Raw genomic sequence first — 24,840 nt, 5'->3', positions numbered from 1 at the left:
TTTCATTCCCTCATCAAGCCTCCCCCACTGTTTTGCATTTGGCCATAAGGGTTTGGGTGACCGCAGTCAATTGTACACACCTGTGGTCGGTGAGAGATCACCCCATAAATGTCACACAAGGTCTGAGGGAGCTCAGGCACCAGTACCACTAATTCCAACGGAGAACCTAAGAGGAATAACAGGCTGACCAAGGTTGACCAGCGAAGATTCTCACTCAGCCCTCCTCCCATCAGGGCCAGACGCCAGTGGGCAGGTAGCAATGACACTCGGGCAGGGCATCGACCGGTCAATATTTCCCAGGGTCCAGGGTTTTCATATTCAAGCTACATAGCTCAGGTCCTTCAGCCGTTGTAGGCCTCCGCCTCCAAAACAAACTGTTCCTCAGACTGACCTTCACTTTGGGTTGGAAAGCGGCGTGTGCCCGGGGCGTCCTTCGGGGAGACCCTTCGGCCGTCTGTTTTCCTCCCACGGGCTTCCTGGTCTTTGGGAATGAAGGGGACTCTGGAAGGGTGTCCCCCGCTGACCTCTGCAGGGAGCAGGGGCGGCCCCCACAGGAAGTCTCTGCCTCTCTCACAGCTGCTCTCACTCTGCAGCCACGGCTGGTTCCTGGCACCCAGCTAGATTTCTTAGAACACCTTCAGCAGCGAGGGAGGCTGTGGTTAGCATCCGGGCACCACCAAAGGCTGGGGAATTCCTTGCGCTCCGGTTCTGACCTAGGAGGGGGGGAGGCCTGATGTCAGCTCTCCTCCCACCCAGCAGCATCGGAAGAAAACAAGATGGCATTCCACCACGCAGCACCCAGCTACCTCTGTTCACGGCCGCATGCAAACTGTGCTTTACCGCCTTGGGAAACAGCCACGTTTATTCCTACTGAATTTCTCTTCTTGTCCACCTGGCAAAAACTAGCCACCCTATAGAAACTGGGGGTGAAAGGGAACATGGACAGTCCTGTCCAGGGAAGCCCCCTCCCCAGTGCCCAAGCAGCCCCAGGTCCCACCCCAGAGACAGAAGCACAAGTCTCTTTCCCAGTCCTGGCTCCCCACCTCCAGCCTCTTCCCCTGGCCCCTCAAGGCCAGAGAATCCTTTGCTTTCACTCATTATCCCTCTCACCTCCTCTAACTGGGGGAAGAGCAGGCTGGGCTTGGATGCAGCTGCTTCTGAAGCTGACACTTTAATTCTTGATTTTAAAAACTTTATTGTTTAAACACCAGTTTGCCTGTGAGGCAGCCAAGGCCCCATGCCTGCTTGTTAATTATCAGCTGCTAAACAGCACTTTTCTCGTCACTTTCTCATCAGAGCTGATGAGGCCGAGGCCACTGGGGACACAATGCTGGTGCTGGAAGGGGCTCCCGTGCCTCTGTGGCAGTCTCATCAGAGTCCCAGAGCAGGCAAACAAGGACCCTGACCCCCTCCTGTGGCAGGCGCTGCACCCAGCTGAGCACCCAGCCCTGCACTGGCACCGGGAGATCCCAGCAAGCCGGTCCTTGGCCTCAGGAGCTCCGAGTCTAGCAGGAGAGGACTTGGGAGTGACTGAAATCGCATGCATGGCAGTCACACAGCGAGTATCAACACACTAGGATAAGAGAGCCAGTTAGGTGCCCTGCCTGGAGTTGAGGGTGCAATCTGAGCCTTGAGGGACAGCTCAGTTCCACCAGGACATAAAAGGAGGCACAAAGGGAAGGCCCAGGAGACGCGATGGGAGCCTAGAACACACTGTGGAGTGGGCAGCAGTCAGCTCCGGGCAGGGCGAGCGTCTGTGCGCGATGAGGTAGAGGTGGGAAGGAAGGCCAAAGCCAGCTTGCTTGAATACCATGTTTAGAAGTCGGAGCCCTTCGCTGGAAGGAAAGGGGAGGCTACTAAGGTCCCTAAACAGAAGCGGTGTTTATGGTCCTCTCTGCCTGGGGAGGATGGCTGAGTCTCTGAGGAAAACCAGACCTGTGCCCTTGGAAAGCAAGTGCCTGAGAAGAGAATCAGGGACTCTCCCCCAGGGAACAGCTCCGAGCGGTGGGAGGTACACGTGCTCCCCAGCAGACGGACACTCCTTGGGGCTCCACCGTCAGGGTCCACGAGAAGTGCACCTTTCCCCGCCTCTCGGCCAGGCGTAGCCGTCAGGAGGATCCTGGGGATGGGGCCCCATCTCTGCATCTCTTGCGAGCCCCGGGCAGGCTGTGCACTCTGAGAACGTGCCGGACGCCAGGTGGCAGGGAGCGCCCCACGGCTGCCCAAGCATCTGTGCGGCTCGGGAACAACAGCGAGCGTTGAGCGCTATTACAAGTGCCGGGAACTAAATCTGGAACTTAATCAACGCTGATCTTTACCAAGAGGAATTTCTGTGATGCTAAGTTTCTAAAAAGAAGCTCCCCATCACTGAAGGCATTTAAGCATAGGTTCCACAGATCAGAGGTGCCAAACCCTGGTAATTGTCAGATAAATATACACCTTCCAGAATATCACCCTGTAGAGTCTTGAACTCAATAACATACGAAGAGAGGAGCCCAGAATCTGTATTTTCAAATGTTTGCCAAGGTGACGCTGACAATCGCCCTGGTTTGGGAGCCACTGGGCTAGAAGACAAACTAAATACTATTTAAGGTCCCTTTCTCTTGATCCTCTGGCCTGAACCTCAAAACCTCCCTCCGGCTCTTGTACAAATCCCACTCCGGCTCAGGGCAGCCCTTACCGGGTGCAGACCGATCTCCGTCAGAGTCAGCACTAAGAGCCTGCTATGCCGATGGAATGTTCTCTACCTGCGCTGCCCAAAACGGTGATGACTGAGCATCTGAAAGGTGGCTAGTGCCACAGCGGCACTAATCTCATTTTATTTCACTTTAAATGGCCACAAGTGGCTATCGTTGCCAGCACAGCTTCTGTGAAAGCCCGTCCGTGTTCACTGGGTGATCCTGGCAAATGAGCACATCCTGACTGCATTCCCTCCACCGCCACAGCCTGGAGCTCATCCCAGCCTGAGGAGACCCACCTGATGACAGGGAGATACAACGCCAAGAGAATAGCAGGAAGGGGAGCTCTGCGTCGGCGGTACCAGAGGAAGCAGGTAAAAGAGCAAAGAGCCCAAACAGAAGCTCAGCCCCACGGGCTTGGTCCCACTCGGCCAGTGAAGCAGGACCACCGGGAGCCACCGCAGCCATCACCGCGGCTTCCTTGGAGCAAGCAGACCAGACCTCATCCTCGGGGACCGTCTCGTCCCCCTGTGCACAAAAGCCAGGGTCTCAAAGCAGGTTTGCACTAGCACTTTTTGGCTGTCCTGGGGTACAGGAATCCGAGAGAGAGGAAAGGAATTTCACCAGAGAAAGTTCCAGACCTCAGAAGTTTTCATCAGGGAGAGATATCGTCTGAACACTTCCAAACACAGCTGGATCCCTGCCCAGGTACAGCACAAAGGCCGGATTCAAACCTGGCCGCGGGCTCCAGACTCACATGTGTGGTCTCCAGCCTGGACGCCGGCCTCCCACCTCCCAGGCCCCTGGCCCCAGCATCTGCCAAGACACGTGCTCTGAAGTGTCTACCAAAAAGTGTGGTTATGTGAGCTGAGAAACAAGGCCTGCCTCAACCTTCCGCGGTGCCAAATGAACACAGAACGGCACTGCAGCAGGTGCGGCCAGGTGGGTGTCACAGGTAAACGGCGGTCACTGTCCAGGAGAGGCCACCCGCCACCTGCCAGGCATCAGCCTGTCCCTCACCTGGAGAACAACGGACAAGACGCTTTCTCAAGGCTCCCTGGGCCCAGGTCATGGCCACGTTCTCTTTGGGGAGGCAGCTGGCCTGCTGCAGAGACAGCCCTCAGAGAAGGGACAGTGGAAAGCATGCATGGGGAGGAGGGCAGGAAGAAAGGCTAGGGACATAAAGTGCTGTGGGAGAGGGCCGATAACCATCCATCCAAGACTAGATACTTTTTCTGAAGTTTACTGGAAGTTTTCCCCCCTTTCTTGCTCTATAAAAAGAAAGAAGAGAAAAAAAACAACAAAAAAAACATGTTGCAACTTCCTCTGCCACCGCACATGCTCAGGAAAAAACAGGCCCGACCCATTGCTTCACTTTCCCATCTGCACTAACGGTCAATCGCCCCATCCTGAGCCCCCACTTCTGCTCGCCCAGCTCCTGAGAGACAGGAGCCGAGAGCCTTCCGCCTCCTGCCCGCCGCCCGCCGCTCCTCCTCCTGGGAGGTGACACACAAAGATGTGACTCTTCAGACAAGAGAGAAGCTCTGCGAGGGCCCAACGGAGAGTAAAAATAACCCGCCACTGTGTCAGCCTGGCCATTTCCTGTCATTGCCCCCTCCCACCGTGGCTCTGAGTGATGGTCAGGCAACACCCCATTCCAGCAAGTCCTATCAGCAGAAGATCCCTGGGGAGACAAGCCTCTTCCCCCTCGGCCACACAGAAGGTGACAGCTCCCAGTGATGTGCCTCTGAGCCTCTGTTGGCCAGACTTTTGTCTGCAGGACCTCCTGGGTGTCACAAGAGTGAGTCCCCGAGGTGCCCCTGTGAGTGCCAGGCTAACGTGACCCCACCTCTAGCCCCTCCAGCCTCAGGGAGCCACCCCAGGCCTCTGTATCCTTTGTGGCCAGTCTGTTTTCTGACTCATCACTTCCCAACACCACCTCCCCGAACTTCTTTCTTCCTGTGTAAAACCTGGAACGGACCACCGGGCCAACCGGCCAGAGGTAAAGAAAGTCCTCAACGCTGTCAGTGGCAGATTCTGCGACTTTAAGTGAAACGATGGATCATGAAACCAATCTTAGCGTAGGCTGACGATAGAAACAAGATTTCGGTTCCACAGCAGCATCTTATCAACGTCATGATGGAACGCCGTGATTATTCGAGGACCTGCTGTACTCCAGTCATTGTCCAGTGGGAGCCTGTGTGAAGATTTAGATTCAGGAGGCAGTCTTCCTCACGCCTCTCTTTCCTCATACACACACAGGTGTTCACTCCTCCTCCAAACTCTAAGTTCCTGAAGGCAGGGCCTACATTTATCACTGTAGCAATTTGCACAAAATACGCATCCATAAATATTTGATGGTAAATCATAAATTGCTAGGTCAACTAAGTACTGAATTATAAGGCAGCCATGGAGGAACTATTAGAAAGGCAGTACTACAAGCTCTAAAGAGCCCCTTTTAGAGTTAGATGCTTCCATCAGTAACAGCCTCAGGGCTCTGGACTGGCTATTGTGTCTGCCTGCAGACCCTCCCCCTCCAAATATTTCCAAGGCCCACGCAAATGTCACTTTTGTAGGGAAGCCCTGCCTGAGCCCCTATTTAAAATGTCACCACACACACACACACACACACACACACACACACACCCAGCATTCCAGGGCTTCCTCCTCTGCTTTATCTTCTCCTTTATACCTATCACCATCCAAGTATCACTTAACGGACTATTTTGTCTGCCTCTCTCTGCTAGCGTATAAGCACCATGCAGATAGGATTTATATTTTGTTTTGTTTTTCTGGCCTGTTTGGTGCACTGATATATGCCCAGAGCCTAAAGTAAACTTAGTAGATGCTCAATAAATAATTGCTAATGAGTGAATTATTTTGAATGTTTCCTCAAGACTCTTACTTTGCATATTATTTTTAAGGATGAACAACAGAGTGTAAGTAAAACACCCACCACACTGCCTGATATGTAGTATCTGCTCAGTAAAGCCTTGCTATTCATCTGGGAAGCCTTGTACAAGGTTGCTAAACTTTCAACAGTGATCTAATGAGGCAGAAGACAGAAGGTTGGTATATGTATCAAAGTCAACCTGCTGCTCTGATCTATCCTTAGGGAGGCTGTAAACGTCAGTCTTGGTCCTGCTAATTGATTTTCCTGAGTAGTAAGCTGCTTTGGCTCTCAGAGGGATAGAAGACTTGTGAGGCAAATCCTGCTTAGAAAAGTGGGGAGTCTAGTCTAAGCTGCTAGAAATCAACCCTCATTGTTCAAAATTCCTCTCATCTCCTGTAGCAGAATTAAAGGGCCAATTCTAGGCCAATTCTGCCATCTGAGCCTCCTGATGGCCAGTCAGCAGGGAAGACAGGAGGCAGGCAAGGAGGAGAATGCGTAAACACTGCTTGAATGGCTGACTGAATAAAACTACTACAGCCAGGAGGAGGGTGAAAGGACAGTGGCCTGCAGACAGAGGGGGGCTCCCTGGAACCTGGCTGACCGCCTCTTTCCCGGCATCTGGTTGTCTTCCCAGTAGTGAGGTTGCAACAACAATAAATGAAGAAAGCTCTTCAATTTGGGGTCCTTCCAGATCATGTTTCAGTCCTTTAATTTTCAAATGAGGAAACGGAGAGGGGCCCAGATAGGTCCTAGGACTTGCTGAGGACCACGCCACCAGGCCTCTCAGTTCTGCTTCCCCTGGAAATCTGGGGCATGGAGCTGAGTGGCCCCATGAGGTTCAAACCTCTAACCTCAGTCTCGGCAACTCGGTATGCAATGCTGGTCCTCTTGCAAGACATGGAGAAAGGCCAGCAGAGAGATCACCTCGGACTGCATCTGTGTGTCTCTGCTGTGTCTGAAGCTAGCTAAGAGATGCCAAGAGCTGAAGGAAAGCTGGCAAGCTCCACAGCTGTCCCTCCCTCGGTCAAAGTTTCCGAGAGGCAGAGGGTTCATCTCCACAGCAGAGCAGGAAAAGGAGGGGCTCTGGAACGAGGAGGAGGAGGAGAAGAGGCATCCATGGGAAATGGGGTCAGGGCCCTTATAAGAACGAGAAGTCTGTTAGCAGAAGCAGAAGGTGCCAGCTTGAGTCAGCAGATCCGAATGGGTGGAGGGAAGACGTGCCCAGAATACTCTTCTGAGAGTGGCATTTTAGCAGACAGGAGGAATAGCAGGGACAGACACTTACGAGGCCCTTAATATACACCAGAGTCAGTCACACGGAGTCCAGCCCAATATTGTCCTTTTCCCAGAGCCTCCTCTTTAACCCTGAGGATCAGGGCAAGTACCTTCTGTTTATGTAGGGAGCACCCACTCACTGTTACCCGCTATCACACTTTATGAGGCAGCCAGGTATAATGCACAGTGCCGAAGTACGCTATGAATTTAATAATGGCATTCTGTCACCACATGGATATAAGAGGATACGGAAGTGATGAAGAGGGAGGTCTTCAAGGAATGTAGGATCCAATGTCTTGGGGAGCCCCTTGCACGTGGAGAAAGCTATTTAAAAGGTGCAATAAAGGTTTCCAGTGTCTTGGGGAGTTTGACAGGGAGGAGTGGGGGACCCGCTTCCGGGTTGAAAGGCTTCGTGAATGCAGCAGCATCCGTACAGGAGAGAACAGGGAGATACAGGTGGGGCTGGGCACAGAGGCAATGGGCTACAGGTGGACAGATGGGACACACACTATGGCAAAGGTGAGGGGCTGGGGAAGCAGAGTCCTATTAAAGAAACAGCATAGATGAGCCCCTTAATTTTTTTTTTTTTTAATCGAGGTCCGATCAGGGAAGGATTTGGAAATCCCCTATTTTCTTTAGGCAAAGGGAACCCCCTGAAGGGTTTAAGCTGGGAAGCTACATGATCAGAGCTGGGCTTTTGGCAAACTAATCCTTCAAGTACCCCAGGGAACTGAGGGCCAAAACCTTCCTTCCATGGCTGGGGTCTCAGAGTCAGCCATGTTTCTACTGCCTATCCCCACCCCCACCCCCATTATTCTCTAGTCCTTCTTTCTCCAATTACATTTCAAACCCAGATTTGTGCTCTTTTGAAAGCAACTAATGCAAGGTAACCAAAATAACTGCATGAAATCAGGGGACACGTGCAAGGGGCACCCATGCCCCCCTTTCTCCTCCCTAAGAGCACAGCCCAGGGGAGGGGTCCCTGAGACTCCCACAGGCTCTGTGAAAAGAAAGCGATGCTTGTGAGCCTGGCAGCCAAAGGGAATAGAATAAACCTACGCCTTTAAAAGCAGGTTACTGCACATGCTCAGTTGGTCCCTGTGGCCTTCTGGGCTAGGTGCTGTAAGGGGAGAGGTGCTGTAAGGAGAGAGGGCAGAAGGTACAAGATGACCCCTTGCTGCCCTCCCCAGCACAACAGAGCACAGAGTCCGAGCTCTAAGACACACAGTCTCTTCCCCGACACCTGCATTCCTGGGATGCTCCAAGTTCCACACGTGGCCTCAAATGCACAGGGCCACCCTCTCCCTGCCCAGCCCACGGCCCTAGAGCTCTGCAGATTCTTCGTTTAGAGGGGATTCCCTCCCAGGCTCCTGGAAGCCGGGCCTTCAGAACCTACCAGCCTTCCTCTAAGAATTGCAGCCACCAGGGTAGGGAGAGGAGAGGAACAGCACGGCTACCCAAGGACAGGGGCTCCGTCTGTCAGTTAAAAATAAACTCTTAGCAATTTACACCCAGCTCCTCCTCTGCAGAGGCCCATGGGCCTTGGCAAACATCTCTCCCTGCGGAGGAAAGGCGGACAGACATGGAGACACGGACTGGGCATGTAACTCTAGCTGAAGGCGAAAGTCCTCCCCTGGCTTCCGTCCCTCTCCCTGCCCATCCTTCTCCCAAATGAACCCTCATCTCAGAACACAGACACAGAACCCTCCCCCTCCTGTGCTATGGTTAGCACCAACACCTGTCCAAGGATTAGAAAAATCAGAAAGGAGAGAATTCCCAAGGCAAATATTCTGCCCAGTACCCACCAGTTCAACAGGTGTCCCCGCCACTTGAGCCCCTTTCCTCACCTCCTGCTCTAGGTCCCCAGGATCCTGGGCGGCAAGGGAAGAGGTCACCTTGATGGGGCCTCAATGGGACAGATCACCAATCCCCACCCCAACAGTCAGGAGGCAGATGAGACCCATGCTCTCTGGGACCCCCTGCAGGTGGCTGAGCTGGGAGAGCCAGAGGCCATGGCCTGACGCAGGAAGGAGGCCCAGCCAGGCCCTCTATTCTTGGAAGCTAAGGGATGAAGTCATACTTCTGAATGTGGTAACTGGAAGTACCCCCCTCCCCTCCGTGCTGCAGAGGTGGAGAATATCGCTTAGCAACGGTCAGGAGTCCCAGGGCAGGTAGCATGCTCAGTCCCAGGGCAGCGGTGAGGGCCTGGGACAGCCAGGGCAGGCCTCTCCGCCTCATCCCCGCACACACCCTCTGGCAGGGAGCTGTTTGCTTGGAGGGAGCCAGAGCTGTAGGCAAAGAGCGGAAAGTCTGATGAACTCTGATGAACTCATCCACCCGCCTCCCTTGTCTCACCCTTCCCCTAGTGGGAAGCAAGCAAGGTGGCTCCCCGGAGCCCTTGTGCACATGCATACAGCTCGCCACCTGGACAAGCACCAGCCACGGCTCACTCCCAGCACTCAGACCACCGTCTGCTCCCAAACTACCCACCCAGCCCAGGCTGGGAGCCAAGTGGCAAACGGGGAGGACGAGAGTGACAAGAGAGAAGTTCAGCATGGCAGGAAGACCTGAGACAGACACCAGGCCTGGCATGAGGGTAGACTTCAGCAGTGGCAGGTTTATTTTTAGCTGCTGAAACAGAGGGGCTGAATCCTGGGCCAGAGCCCAGATTGCCTTGGAACAATATGGATAATCATAATGGCAGCAAAGTGACCAACTGAGTCACCCGGCTGAGGAAGTGGAGGGGTGCAGAAGGAGCCCCCAGGAACACAAAGGTGGAAGAGCTGGCAGGTGTATTGCCTGCAGGAGACCTCCCCTACCCCATCTGAGACTAGACAGATTCCGCCTTTGCTTCAGGTTCAAAAGCAGCATCTTCGTAGAGAAAAGCTAAACAGAGAGAAGACCTGGACAGAACGGTTCCCTTTGTTCCCTTGTCATTTCTGAGACACAAAAAGCTTCCAGTGGTGGCCGTGAAGCTCAGCCTCTGATCACCACTCTGCACCCCAGTCAAGTCCTGGAGGGACACCAGAGATGCCTGGGAACGCCCCTGTCTTCTGGCTCTTTGGGAAGGTCCGGTTCCAGGTGGAACAAACACACGGCCTGGCTGGTCTTAGAGGGAAGATCAGTTACAGACAGGGACTGACCCCTGAGGCCATGGCCAGCCTCTACTACCGGCTGGATGGCGCAGTGGCACACCAACGTGTTTTCTGGGTCAGAGAATGAAGATCCCAAGAACTCTGTGCTGCCCAGCTGAGCACAACTTCATCCCCTTTCCCCCGTGTCTTCTTCCTCCCACCCAATCTGACGGCCCCGCACACAGGACCAGACAGTCCAAAGCTCCAGGCCTGAAAAGACTGCTTTAGCCTTGAACGGGCAGGAAGAAGAGAAAAGAGAACACAACTCACCAGGCACCCTCCTCTCCTCCTCCTTCAGACTCCTGATATCCCTCTTGGCCAGCCCTTCGGGAAGGAGCGGCACCTGGATATAAATCCTAACCTCCCGTCAGCTCTGGGACTCAGTCTCCACTCTTACCTCAGAACAGCCTAGGCCCTGCTGTATCTCTGAGTGAAACAGAAGACACACGACACACATACGGGTAGAAGCAGCCACCTGAGGCGAAGCCTGACCCAACAATGTGCTATATTACAGCCTCCCTCCCTCCCAGAGCCATGTAAATGGAAAAAGGGTTTCAGACCGGAAGAGAAAAAAAATCCCCATCTTCACGAGCGCACTAAGATTCTTCTGATTTCAAGGAAGTAGATGCACACCCCATGGAGTTGCACCGCCCATCCTCTCTGACGGAAACACCTCTGAGTGTTTACACAGCGAGGCATGGGTCCCTTTACCCGCTGCTCAGTGATGGTAACTCACTGGACACAGGCTGTCCTGTCAAAAAGGCGCCCACGCTGGCCCACATACGGCTGGTGGTCCGGCAGGTCAGCAGCTATCCTGCCCACCCTCAGCCTCTTCTTCCAGGGCAGCCGTCCATCTCCCACAATGCCAAGCACTCAAGGAGCCACTGACAGCGCCTGCCTGACCTGCTGATATGTGCACCGAGGCCTGGAAAGTTTAACTGCCCTGCTCAAGGTCACATAACTAGCTAGCAGGACACAAAGACTGCTTCTTTCTAAGCTAGCACATAACCCATCACAACGGGCTCATCTCTAGATATTTCCATCCATATCTTAAAATACAAAGAATCAGTATTCCCCTGAAAACTAAAAGATCCGATTTGGTATACAGCAAGCTGCCACAGCTGTGTGATCCCTTCTCTTTACCAGTGTCCCCATTGATAAGTGACTACGTTGAAAGATCCTAGTGACTGTCCGTGGAGCTCAGTTTTGCACTGCCAGGTCTACAACCCAGCAATACTGCCTTTAGCAGATCAAGCAGAGATCTCAGGGGAAGCAGGTCCCAAGACATGACTCTCACACTGACACCAGGTAGGACCTTGGACAAACCACTCAATCCTTGTGGATGGGTCCAGCCTTTTCCTCGGTGATGGAAAGGAGTCCAGAAAGATAGGGAGTAAGGTCAGCTCTACGGTGCTTGAGGTATGGGTCCCTTCACCACGGAGCCTTAAATCATTACCAAGGGCAGCTGCAGTCCCTTCAAACACAAAGAACAATTCTGCTCTGCTCTGCCCGCTCACCCACCCACCCACCCACCCACTCTGGGGCACCTGGGAAGACGCAGTACAGGGAGGAGGGGAAAAAGAGTCTCTCTGCCACAGACATGAAACCTGGGTCAGAGCCGGAGGACCACCTGGATCGTGCAAGGGCTCAGAAGCAGATGCCTGTGCTGTCCTTCCCCTGTGGCTGACATTCCTCCTGGAACAGACTCCAGAGTGAGCAGAGCTCTGGCCCCTCCCCCAACCTCAGGATTGGGCCAGGGATTAAGTTCGCCTCCAGCAGTCCTGAAGCTTTTGGCTCCTCCAGGCCTCACCCTGAATCCCCTGCACCTGCTTCTTAAGTAAAACTATCACCTGATGATGACCCAACTCCTCCGATCCCAAGCAGTCAAAACACGGTAATCACGGGTACCAATACCTTCACCCTCCTGAAGAGGAGCCCCCCCATTTTCCAGACACCCACCAACACCTGCTCCCGAGGCCTGGGCTTTGCTGCACCCCCACCTTCTGTAAGCCGCTGATCCCAGACCTCAGCTGAAGATTATGTTCAAGCTCCATCAAAGCCCAGAATTCACAAGTGAAAAGGGACCATGAGTCAACCGCTTTTGATCCTGCTCTGGGGATGCCCAGCGCCCTGCAACAGTCTGCAGGGGCCAGAGTCCCAGGAGAGGGACAGGGTCTCTGACACCCGCCCTCAAAAAGAGCCACAAGCCCCAACCTCAGCAACTCCTAACCTTCCTGTATAACATCCTGCTCACTCACTTCATGGCCCTCAAACACTTTAAACCCTGCTTTTAATAGCAAGGCGGCTTAGGTTCATTTCTGAGACACCAGCCCCTCTAGCTCCCTACCATCTGGACCCCTGCTGTCCCAACTCCACCTCCCAGGGCCAACATCACCATCACCTCCTGCAAGTCTGCTCCTTCTCCAGGGACCCCGTAACGAGCTGTTCTCGGCTCTTCCGATCCTCAGATTCCCCTGTGTCAAAGCCCCTCTATCCCCGAGCACACGATTTAACGCCTAGACCAGCAAAGTCAAATAAACTTTCTGCGGGGATAAACATGTTCTTCGGGACTGTTCAATTCAGAAGCCACTGGCCACGTGTAGTTCCTGAACACTTGAAAGGTGGCTAGCAACTGATTTTTTTTAATTTAATTTAGTTTAATTAATTCTAATTTTAATAGCCACGCTTGGTGCTTGGTTACCACACTGAACAGTAAAACCCTAGACTACATTTGTTAGTTTCACCTTCTCCAAATCCGTTTCTCGATCCCCCAAATGTCAAGGCCATTTTATATGTCTTTGTCCTCCATACAACATGCCATAGGAAGCTCAGTGACCTATGAACTACCTGTAGCCAATGTGAATGTAAGAGGCTGATCTGAGCAATGAAACTTGCCTCACCTTTTGATCCTATCCAGCAAACCCAGGCCGGACACTGCCGTCACCCAGCCACACTCTCATCTTGCTCCCCAACAGGTGTGCATGAGGCGTGCTGGGTAAGATGCGGCCTAAACGGTGGGGAGGTGGGAGCTCTGGCCTTCCCTCTGGCAGTATCCCGACCAACCATGGTAGGTTGGATCAACTGCCCTCCAGAACACCAAAGGCAGCCACGATGCTGTGACACTGCGTGATCCAGAGAAAGCACGCTGGAGAAAGGAAAGGAGAAGACACCAAGGCCTTGTTTTCTCTAACCCGTGCAATGGAAAGGTAAACAGAGATAAGTGATGACAGCATCCTATATTTTTAAGCAATAACATGTTTCACCTAACCTGAGCCACACAGCAGAGACAACAATGCCAGCTTTAATTAAATCTGTTCAGCTAATAACCAAGAGTCACAGTGAAGCAGGAAGCAGCTGAGGAACTGCACAGGGAATACCACCAATTACTACTCAAGTGCCTTGAGACTAGGTGTCCCTATCAAAGAAACAGAATTCCCATCTTCTTGTACAAAAAAATAGTAATAAATAAGATTTCTATCAAGCACTCCCTAAAAAAGGAAAGGAGTGGTGAAACTGCTTGTTACCATAGATTCAAAAGGCATGGAGCTGCTGAATTGGCTTATAAACTCCAACTTCAGGGATTACTGCTGAGGAATACCCACACAGCTACACTGTCACCATGAGGTCCTGGGTGACAATGTAGCTCCTCCAGGGGCAGCAGCCAGTTCCAGGGACTAGCCTGCTGATGGCATTACAGTTACAAAGTGTGAAGAGGCCTGAGACCCCGGGTCAGGTATCCTGGGTTCTAATCCTGACTCTGTCAAGTGCATGGCTATATGACCTCAAGCACTTTGTGGCTCTGGGCTTGCTTTTCTCAGCTGCAACATGAGGGGGTTAGAGGAGATGACCTCTAAAATCCCTCTGACAATGAACTCAGCAGAAGCAGCCAGGAGAGATGGTGAGGTGAGGTCATAGCACCCACCAAAAGCATTTACCTGTTAGATCTCTCGGGCGGAGAGAGAAGCAGCAGGGCGGGCAAGTTGAGACTTAAATTTTAAGCAGTGATTTCACTTAATCAGGCTAAGAGGTCACAGACCACAGACGGGGAGTGGGCATCTGGACAACCACCACCTCCCATTAATTCTCAGGCGCCAGAACCTTCATCAGAGACCCCGACCTCTGCCCCCAGCCCCCCGGAATGGTGTGACACACTGTGGAAGTCTTTCCCTTTTTCTGTAGGCGCCATCTGATGGGGCAACCCCTCCTGGCCCTGCCCCACCCCCACCTTCCTCTCTTGCTATATAATCAAAACACTCCTGGTTTTAGAATCACTTCACTACTCAGCACCTAAGGTTGAGTTAATCAAGAGTCAAGATCTAGAAATCTCTTTGGTGTATGTCTGGCACAGGATGCTTTGAACCAAATTTCCCCACAGCTGTAATTATGTGTTGGCCAATATTTGGATATGGAAGGGCTGTTGACACTGCTGTCAGTCTCCGAATGCCTCATCCCTGCTTTCTCCCTCTATTATTAAGCTTTTCACAAAGATGTGTGGGAAATCTACAATTTAATAGCTGAGTCAACTCCTAAGATCTGGGAGCAGACTACCTGTCAAAACAGACTCTGACTTCAGTCTTCACCCTGAGAAGGCTAAACGATGCGTGTTATTTAAAACACTGCTGGATTTTCCCTTTCTTTCAGAACTATATTCAAAGAGGGTCAAAATCCAGATTCCTCTCCTATTAATCACAACAGAGATCTTAACTGCCACCCACAAGCATTTTTTAGGGTGGTTTTCTGTGCCCATTGAGTAGAAAAAGGAGCAGAAATTGAGATCTTTTGTTCTAAAGTCTCCATACAATATTCTGACTTTCCCAAGAAAATGAGCAGCCAGTGTCCCCAAACTGCTGATGGGGGAAGGCAGATGGCATCTCAGAGGAGACAAAACTTTGCTGGGAAGAACCGTCTGTCACTTCCTCAATGGCACAGGTTAAATGTGGTCCAAGAGTATTCACTCAACTCTCCAAGGTCAGAGCCATGGTCAAACAACAACCACTCCCCTCCCAGCCCTAGTTATGAATATGGAAAGAGGCACAAAAAGTATTAAAGTGTCCATCGTACTGATATAGTCCTCCTCCCACCATCCAACACTGATCAACAATCAGAAGCCCTCAAAACCACCTTAAAGTCAAAACCAAAGAAATCTTGACAGTGTTGAGATAGTTGAAAGCTTTCCCCAAAAAAGGAGGATGGCAGGAGCGAGGAAAAAATAATTTATAGAGGCCTAAAATCTGGAAATTGGACATTCTTGCCCTCTCTCCAATCCTGAAGTACATACCAAGGGTTATATGACATCTAATTATATATATTCCAACAGTCCCACCCATCACACACACATATCTGAGTTTTGTATGAATAGCTGAAATACACAGCTAGCCGTGGGGGTTGGAGGAGGAAAAGATAAATACAACACAGGAAGTAATTTTCTCCTCCAATCATTAACACCCCCCAGGGGAAGTCGGGGTGCTGTGTCACCTTCAGAGATGCGGTTTGATATGAAAACCCTCTGAGGAGGAGAAGATCTTTTCAATGACTCTCAACACTGGCTCCCCCTGCACTGGGACTACCCTGGAGAGACTCAACCATCCTCACCTGCCCTCCAAGTCCTTTCTGGTTCACTTCGGAAATGGGTATTCTCTCTGAAATCCCCATTTTCCTCCTACCACACCCCCTCAAAAAAAAAAAAAAAAAGAAGAAGAAGAAAAAGAAAAGAGGTTGGGTTTCTCCAATTACAAGACAACGCTCCCTCCCACTGTCCACAAAGGCATGTCCAGGACTCAAGGGGGGGGCCACCTCCGATCCGATCGATCTGCGGGAGTGGGTTCCGGGCCAAGCGTGGTTTCCAAACCCGGTTTCCAAAGATCAATGACGCTATGGAAACAGCAGACGCCGCGCCGAGCCCGCTGGTCCCCCATCTGGAGCCTCCCGGGCGCGGAAGGTAGGAGGGCGCCTGCTCTCAGATCAAAACAATCCCTCCTTCCCCCGGGGAGGGCGGAGGGCGGAGGGGGGCCAAGAGGGCGGGAGGTGGCCCGGCGGCGGAATCCCCAGCCTCGCACGACCTCCTGGCCGGCAGGCGCGCGCCCAGGAGGCCCGGCCGGCACTCACGAGGCCCCGGGAGATGAAATCACACATTCCGGCTCCCAAATAAGGAGTGAGGCTACATACACCTCTGAGATCCGCGACTTCTCCAAACCGACCGACCCACCGGCCCCATGAGTAATGGGTCTTTTGTGCCCGCAGAAAAGGAAGGAAGGAAGGAAGGCAGGCAGGAAGGAGGAGAGGGAAAGAGAGGAGGATGGGGAACCACAACCCCCCGGGAAATCGCTTCCTCCAGACGCGGCGACATTTAGCAGAAGTGGTCGGTCCCGAAAGCCAAAACCGTTCCGACTCGGCCGGGTCCCGCTCAAACCCCAAAATGGCAGAGTCCTCACAGGAGTCCTCTCTCTCGAGTCCCTCCGCCGCCACTCATACCCCCCAAGTGACCGGAAACGCGGTCCCGGAGCTGACCTTCCCCGCTGCCCGCGCCCCGGCCGCGCGCGCACTTGGCAGCCTCGGCGCCCCGACCCCGCTTGCCCCGCCGCGGCCCGGGCGCCCGGGACGCCCTGGTCCGGGACGGAGACGGGGACGGGGTCGGCGCACGCCGAGCGATCGTGCGCTGCTTCGGCCACTCCCGGCCCCGGGGTGGGTCCCCGGGAGCTCCCCCCGGCTGGTCTTCCCCTCCCCTCCCGCGAGGCCCCCCCGGAACCTTACTTTTAGGGCGAATTTCTCCTGCGTCCTCTTGTTGAAGATCTGCAAAACTTTCCCGTTGATGCCCAGCCCCAGGACCTGGGTGGTGACCTTGTAGTCGTCGATGATGGCGTTCTTCTTGATCTGCAGGCTCGACTTGACGTGGAACTGGGGGAACTGCTGCGGGGGCGGCGGCGGCGGCTGGGCCGGGGCGGGGGGCTGCGGCGGCGGCGGCGGCGGCGGCGGCGGCGGCGGCGGGCTGGGGAACAGCACCGGCGGGGTCTGGCCCTGGGAGTTGGACAGCATGGTGCCGGGAGGCGACGCGGGAGGAGCAGGGGCGGGAGGGCCCCCGGCCGCCCCGTCCTCCGGCTCCGGACAGGGTCCCCGCCACCCCCCGCCCGGCGACGAAGTTTGCTCCGGGCTGGAGCCGGCTTCCCCGGCCGGGCCCGGCTCCAGGCTCGGCGGGTCGCGGGGCTCCGTGGGTCCCGCCGTGCTCCGCTGGCGCCCACCGGCCCTGCTCCCACCCTCCCTCCCTCCCCCCGGGGGCCTGGCGCTCGGTGGAACGCGGGACGGCTGGGGGCCCAGCCCGGGGGGGAAGCGGCCGCGAGACACACTACCCTGCCCGGGGGCCCGCGGCCGCGTCACAGGCTCGTCTACGTCCGGGGCCGGTCCTTAAAGGGGAGGGTCGGAGTGGGCGGGGCTTAGGGCGGAGGGGCGGGGCCGGGAGGCGTGGGCGTGGGGAGGGGCCGGCCTTAAAGGGAAGGACAAGCAAGAGGCCTCCGAAGCGGGGAGGGCGGGGCTGGGGACTGGGGACTCGGGGGGACAGGAGACTGGGAGTGGGAGACTGAGAAATCCTAGTTCTTCATTAATCTGGGCCACGCCAAGGGAAGGGGGAGGCGTATGAAAGTGGCTGCACAGTCCAAATAGAAAACCCACTTATCTCCAATTGACTGGCTCTTAGCAGCAGCCAATTGGGAGATGGGGGTGTCTTTTGAAGGAGAAGAAAGGATGACTAGGAAATATGGGCTGGATGAGACCTCAGGGGTGGGCTGGAGCTGGAGGCCATTCCTCATAGGAATAGGTGGGAAGCAAATATTAACTCTGAATTTGGTATCTGTTTTGCTATTTCCTCTGATTTTTTGCATTTCTTTCCTCATAAATGTATTGTTTATCAGTAAATACTTAAGTAACTTTGAACAATTGAACAATTGTTCCTTTGAACATTTGTTTCATGTCTGTTTGCTTTAGCCCTAGCCGGTTTGGCTCAGTGGATAGAGCGTTGTTGGCTTGTGGACTGAAGGGTTCCAGGTTTGATTCGGGCCAAGGGCACATGCCCCTGTTGCGGGCTGTATCCCCCCCTAAACCTCTCCCCCATAGGGGGCTTGGAGGAGGCAGCCAATCAATGATTCTCTCATCATTGATGGTCTATCTCTCTCTCCCTTCCTCTCTGAAATCAATTAAAAGTATATATATATAGTATATCTCCCTTCCTCTCCGAAATCAATTAAAAGTATATATATGACAGGGTGGGAAGAGAGTGGATTGAGATGCAGACTGCCCAAATCCAGGGAGCTTTACCACAACTGGGTGAAACCGAGCAAGCCCTGCTCCTCTCTCCGTGGAAGGATAGCCACACCGTGTCCTCGGGAATTAGAGAAGACGGTAACAAATGGGAAGGTGTAGTGAATGGGTTCTAATGTCCAGCGTGGAAAACTTGACCCTGAACCTATGGCCTTGTGGAGAAGTGGGTGTTTTTGAAGAAGGGGGCGTTCCAGTCCAGGTGCGCCCTATATCTCCGGGGGAGATCATGAGGATCTAGCTGGACCTGTAGTGTGGAAGGGACTGGGGAGGCCACAAATACTATTGTACTAGCATAAGCGGCCAGAAGGTCTCTGTACACATTTCTGATGGGGTTTGCAGACGCTCATTAAATACATCCCTGCCGGCCTACTGCCTCCTCTGACCAGGGTGACAGTTGAGAAATAAGACAAAGGGACCAGACAGGTGAGGAGAGAACCCCATATTAATTACTGATCAGGCCAAATGAGAGAACGGGGCACGACCCAGGACCACACTTGGCCTTTACTATTTCCCCCCAACACTACCGAGCCCCCTTGTCTAGGGAGACCCCGCCTAGGAAGAAAGAGAAAAGGGAACATCGGGGAAACAGGAGCCCTTCGAGACTGAGGCAAGGCAGAAAGTAGCGAAAGGTGGGATGAACAGGACTCATTCCATGGGCCAAGGAGAGAAACAGTTCCCCTCACACAAATATCTGCTCTTTCAGGCAGAGGTAATGTGGTGCACCCATTGACTGAGTACAAGGTGCCATGTGGTTAATCTGTGGGAAAGAAGACAGACAGGGAGACGTGCACAGCATCGGGAGGGTGGCACAGACACGGGTTGGGGAAACCAGGCCGAGGGGTTTGCCTCCGGCAGCCGGAACCAGAGCTTCCTCCGGTGCTAGAGAATGAATGCGGTTACACAGTTCCCCAAACCCCTCACTCTTCAAAGGCAAAGAGACTGCCAGAGGCCGTAGAGATGGGAAGACACCTTTGCCTGGTTCTGTGTGTACTGCTGCCACCTCCCCAAGGACACTGGGGAGATGCCCACGGACCGAGATAAGAGAGGACGCAGGGATGGGGGCGGGTGGAAACCTCCAACTGCTCCCTGTCTTCCTCCGCTGATAGGAGACGGGCTCCGGGTCTGGGGCCGCTCAGGGATCTGAGTTGTTGTTTTTTCCCTCCGCAGAGGGTCATTGGGGGCTTCCTGCCGCTCGCCACGGAGCTGTCACCTGCTTCTCTTCACAAGGCTAGAAAGACAATAAGCTCTTCTTGCTTTTACAAAGGCGGCCGGGCACCGTGGGAAGAGAACAGAATTTATAGACAAAGGACCTGAATTCAAGTCTGTCCTCAAATTGAATAACCGCGAGGGTGTTCTTTGTCCTCTTTTTGCACCAATAACAATAATAATAATAATAATAATAATAATAATAATAATAATATCTATTTTTAGGGCTGAGTGAGAATGAAACGAGATGGTGTTTGTAAAACCCCTTCATAAACTATAAAGGATCATGAAACAGTCATTATCACTACTGAGGCATTGCTGGCTTGCTCTTCCGTTCTATGCCCACTGCTTGGGGATCTGTCCCTGATACCAAAGCTGCCTGCTTCCCCTGTGGGGGCTCTAGGAAATGAACTGAAGCCCAGTGACAGGAATAACAAGAAAGCTGAAACCACAGCTGGGGATTCCTCCTGGAGGTACCTGGGCTGGTTAGGCCTGGGCACATACAAGAACTCTAAGGGCTTGTATAGAGATGACATGAACCGCACATAAGGCCCAGAAAACACATACATGTATAAACACACATAGTTAAGTGTGATAATACAGACACGGAATAAATGCGTGATGAATGAATAACCGGGGAGAGAGATGGAGGAAAGAAAGAATCACTAGGCAAAAGATGCAGAGTCTTAAGTTCCGTTCCAGGACTAATTAGCTATGAAACCTGACGAAAGCCCCTTGCCCTCTCAGTTCCCTCTTTCTCATCAGCAAAACAAGTGATAATAACATTTGTCCTGCCCACCTTGCAGAGCTACTGTGAGAATTAAATAAAATATTTTCCCTCAGGACACAGAAGTCCAACGTCCCAAACATCAAACTCAACCATCTGCAATGAGCTACTTGAACAGTGTTTCTGGATGTGCTATTTGTGTTAAAAGTCTATGAAAACAGAAAATGCTATTTGTGTCTATAATTTACATGCGAACACATATGTCATGCAAAACTGAACACATAAAGACAATTTAAACACCTCAAGTACATAGTATTGGGTTAATTATAACCCTTGAACATGACACACTCTCATCATTGGATCATTGGCTTATATATCTCTGCTTTCATTTAGTTATTAGTTATGTTAACAATGCAATATTCACCTACAAATCCACTACCTAAAATTAAACTCACCATTTCCTTGCTTTCCTTTTATTTTTTAATGTTTGCATTTCCTTTTCTTTTTTATATATATTTTTTATTTGTTTTAGAGAGGGAGATAAAAACATCAATGGTGAGAGAGAATTTTTTTAAAATATATTTTATTGATTTTTCACAGAGAGGAAGAGAGAGGGATAGAGAGTTAGAAACATCGATGAGAGAGAATCATCGATCAGCTACCTCTTGCACACCCTCCACCGGGGATGTGCCCGCAACCAAGGTACATGCCCTTGCCTGGAATCGAACCCGGGACCTTTCAGTCCGCAGGCTAACGCTCTATCCACTGAGCCAAACTGGTCCCGGCGAGAGAGAATTATTGATTGGCTGCCTCCTGCATGCCTCCCACTGGGGATCAAGCCCACAACCAGGGCATATTCTCTGACCAGGAATTGAACCGTGGCCTCTTGGTTCACAGGTCAATACTCAACGCTGGCCAGGCCCCTTGCTTTCCTTTTATATAGTTTTGTTTCATTTTGTTAGGGCACATTAAAGGCCCATGAGAGATGAAAGTCACAGTGTCTTGAAAAGAGACCTGGATAAGGGTGACTTCAGCAGCAAGATGATGTTCCAATAAGGAGATATCTTGTCATAGTTTCAGAGTATTCCCCACCTTCTCGTGGTGGTGGTGATGATGGTGATGACAATGATCGCTGAATGCTTACTCTGTAGCCAACACTGTGCTCAGCCCTCCACCTGCATCATCTCAGTTAAATCTCAAAAGAACTGTGGTTTGGCTCAGTGGATAGAGTGTCAGCCTATGGACTCAAGGGTTCCAGGTTTGATTCAGGTCAAGGGCATGTACCTTGGTTGTGGACACATCCCCAGTAGGGGGTAAGCAGGAAGCAGCTGATTGATGTTTCTCTCTCATCAATGTTTCTAACTCTCTATCTCTCTCCCTTCCTCCCCGTAAAAAAATCAATAAAATATATATTTTTTAAAAGAGAACTGTGGCAGATTGCTAGGTGTTTGCACCAATACCCTTTTCCCCCCTCTTTGATGGTAAAGAACCTCCAATATTTCACTGAGCCCATGACTGGAATAAAAATTACATTTCCCAGCCTCCATTGCAGCTGGCTGTGCTCGTGAGCTTAAGTTCAAGCTAATGACATGTAAATGGAAGTGTCTGAAGGGGAGAGGAAGGGCCTTCTTTGCCTCCTTTCTTCTCCTTCTTGCTGGCTGGAATGAAAATGTAGTGGCTGGAGCATGAGCAGCTATCTTGGTTCATGAAGTGGAGGCCACAGGTTGAGGATGACAGAGCAAAAGAATAAAAGGAGCTTATTCCTGGGAAGCATGTATTCATCTTATCAGCCCTAAACCACGTACCAAGGTTTTTAAGAAAGAGAAATCAATCTCCTTCTTATTATAGTAACTGATGTCCTTTTTCCACCATTCACAGACAAACCTTATCGTTACTGTACACAACCTATGGAGTATGTAGTGTTATTCCCATGTGTCTCTTTTATAAATGAGAAAATCGAGTCCTAGAGAAACTAAATAATTTTCCTAGAGTCACACAGCTAGCAAAGGTCAGAACCCAGTTTTTTCTGACCCAAAGTCCATATTCAATGCCCCCCCACTCTGGATGCTGAGCAGACATATACCCACATATTCTTCTTGATGTCAGAAATATAGTAAGTGCCATTTCTGGACAGGAATAGCCTAAAGAACTTTGAACTATAATTTCATGTTAGATAAACTTTAAATCTTCCACATCCCAAAATCCGTTAATCCTCAAGTGTTGATTGGAAAGTTGGGGTTATATTGTAGGACAAATCACCAACCCATGACAACCTCTTTTCTCTAAGTTTTCTCCACCCTGGCTTTGCACCATCAGGCAACGAAAAGGTTCTGTCTTACTATGATCTGACCTTGTGAATGATGACAGAGGCTAGAACTCTCCTGAGGTGAACTTCTTGGAAGTTTTCAGATGGCATCTCCTTGATGACGTAGGGTTAGCCATAGGCTGTTGGAAATGCATTTACACACAGAGAGGACGGTCTTTGGCCCCAATATCTACTGCTGCTACAGCAAACAAACGAAGCAGAAGAGACCCTGAGTCAGGGGGAAACTCTGTCCACTGAAAGCTCACACTTGGAAAGAAAGATGATGTCAGGCCGAGGAGAGAGAGCATTCTTCATGTCATAAACTAATGAATGATTCTTTCATGCCATGAGAAATTCTCCAAAACAAGAATGACAGCTCTATAAAAACCATTGGTCACAAAATTTTCTGAAATCTCTGCACGTGCTGAGGTCTGATCCATAGGAAGAAATTCGACTCAACGCAGGTGCTGTCAGCAATGTCAGAGGACAGTGCTCCGCCCCCCCCCCCCCCCCCCCGCCCCAACCTCAGTGCCCTTTCTGCACCCCATCCTTTGACCATGTAATACCACAGCAGGGAGCAGCTGGAACAATAGGGAAGAATGGGGATGGAAAGAGAAAGAAGGAAGTACCCAAAGGGGAACAGAAACTTCACCTTAGCCCATCAACAGACATAACTTGGACCAAAGGGACTACAAGATCGAACTCTTAGGACTAGAACACACCTACTTATAAATTCTGTGGCTTAGTGTGAGAAGCAGAGGGAAAAGAAAGAAGTACTATGCCATAGCTAAGCTGGCCCAAGGTTGCTGGCCCTGTTTAGAAGCTCTGCCCTTCCCACCTAGCCTATACCTGCCATGTCCATTGCAACTCAGATGAGTCTTCAGCCTGGAATTGTGAATTGGGGAAGGGAAAAAGAGAAGGGGTATTTGCCTTCAGGAACACAATGGGAAGGGTCACCAGGCAAAGACCGAATGATTTCCCCCCCCCCCTCCATCACTTACATAAGTAAATGGGAGCTAGAGAAAAGGTGGAGGGTGTGTGGAGTGTGTGTGTGGGACGGGTACTGGTTCCCTAAGGGTATAATGATAAACAGCTTCCTATGAGAAGATAATTTCGAGGCAGCAGAGCATGGTGAAATCAATCCCTTTGGAGTTGAGTTCAAATCCCTTCTCCACCACTTACCACTGTGTTAACTGCACCTCAGCCATCTCTTTCTGTAATGAAGGGGTGATGCCATTCTCTAGATTCCATGCACAGGCGACAGTTTGAACTGTTAATGATACATAGTAATTGGCCTCAAGAAATGTGAGCAGTTATTATGCAGTAGGAACTTTCAAATCAATCTTCTCCACAAGGCTATCAGTAATATTATTTCTGCTATTCTGATCATTGAAAACTGCCCTGCCTCAAAAAGGTTACATGAATGGTCGAAGTCATCACACGGGAGTGGGAAGAGCTGGAATTCAGAGGCTGGCTTTTTCCACACGTCAGAGTTCATGTTATTAAGAGCTCTGGGACGAAGCCATCCCGGCCAGTGTGTGTGGCTGGGCAGAAGCAAACAGCCTGTGACCTGAACTTACTTGGATTCCAAAGACTCTCTAAGAGTGGTCCAGGCAATGACTGAGATTCTTCGAGCATCCATAGCTGAGTCCCTACCATGCATATGCTTTTGAGGAAAGGATCTAACTATGGAAGGTATATGTGGCACATGTTACTTTTTTGCTTTTGCTCATTCCAGGATAGAAGTAGGAACCAGTATCTACCCCCCACCCCTACCCCACATTCCTCATTAGGTGATGAACTCTGTTACCTTGTAGAGAGGAAAAGGACCTGTGCAAACCACTGATCCCTCTCCTTCCTCCAAAGACCACACCCACATCATCCTATAGACCAGGCGTCGGCAAACCGCGGCTCGCAAGCCACATGTGGCTCTTTGGCCCCTTGAGTGTGGCTCTTCCACAAAATACCACGGCCTGGGCGAGTCTATTTTGAAGAAGTGGCGATAGAAGAAGTTTAAGTTTAAAAAATGTGGCTCTCCAAAGAAATTTCAATCGTTCTGCTGTTGATAGTTGGCTCTGTTGACTAGTGAGTTTGCCGACCGCTGGTATAGACTGTTAGGTGCATGACCTTAAAACCTTAGACTCTCAGACCTTCCCGGGCCCCAGTGCACAGGGGAAGCTCTCCCTTTTGTGTGACCCATATAACACAGGATGCCGGCAAGTCCGTGCCTGTCATTCTGAAAGCTCACTTGGTGATGCTGGAGAGGGGTCAGCCCACAGTGCTGGGGAGGCGTCTAGAGCCCCCTCCAACAGGGC

At 51.7% G+C, this 24,840-nt stretch overlaps 1 protein-coding gene across 1 annotated transcript in view; it reads right to left on the bottom strand.

Annotated features, from left to right (window-relative positions):
- MAPKAPK2 (MAPK activated protein kinase 2) overlaps positions 1–17,352 on the bottom strand; it is a 42,755-nt gene extending 25,403 nt beyond the window's left edge. The window contains exon 1 of the mRNA XM_036442158.2: positions 16,731–17,352. Coding sequence (XP_036298051.1) covers positions 16,731–17,012 — 282 coding nt within the window. The 5' untranslated portion in view covers positions 17,013–17,352. The remainder of the gene's footprint in view (positions 1–16,730) is intronic.
- Between the last annotated feature and the right edge of the window lie 7,488 nt (positions 17,353–24,840).

The sequence above is a fragment of the Pipistrellus kuhlii genome, unplaced genomic scaffold, assembly GCF_014108245.1.
Source record: "Pipistrellus kuhlii isolate mPipKuh1 unplaced genomic scaffold, mPipKuh1.p scaffold_m20_p_18, whole genome shotgun sequence".
In the NCBI taxonomy this organism is placed as follows: domain Eukaryota; kingdom Metazoa; phylum Chordata; class Mammalia; order Chiroptera; family Vespertilionidae; genus Pipistrellus; species Pipistrellus kuhlii.
Note: the sequence above shows the minus strand (reverse complement) of the source record. Positions and strands in the feature narration are given on the sequence as shown.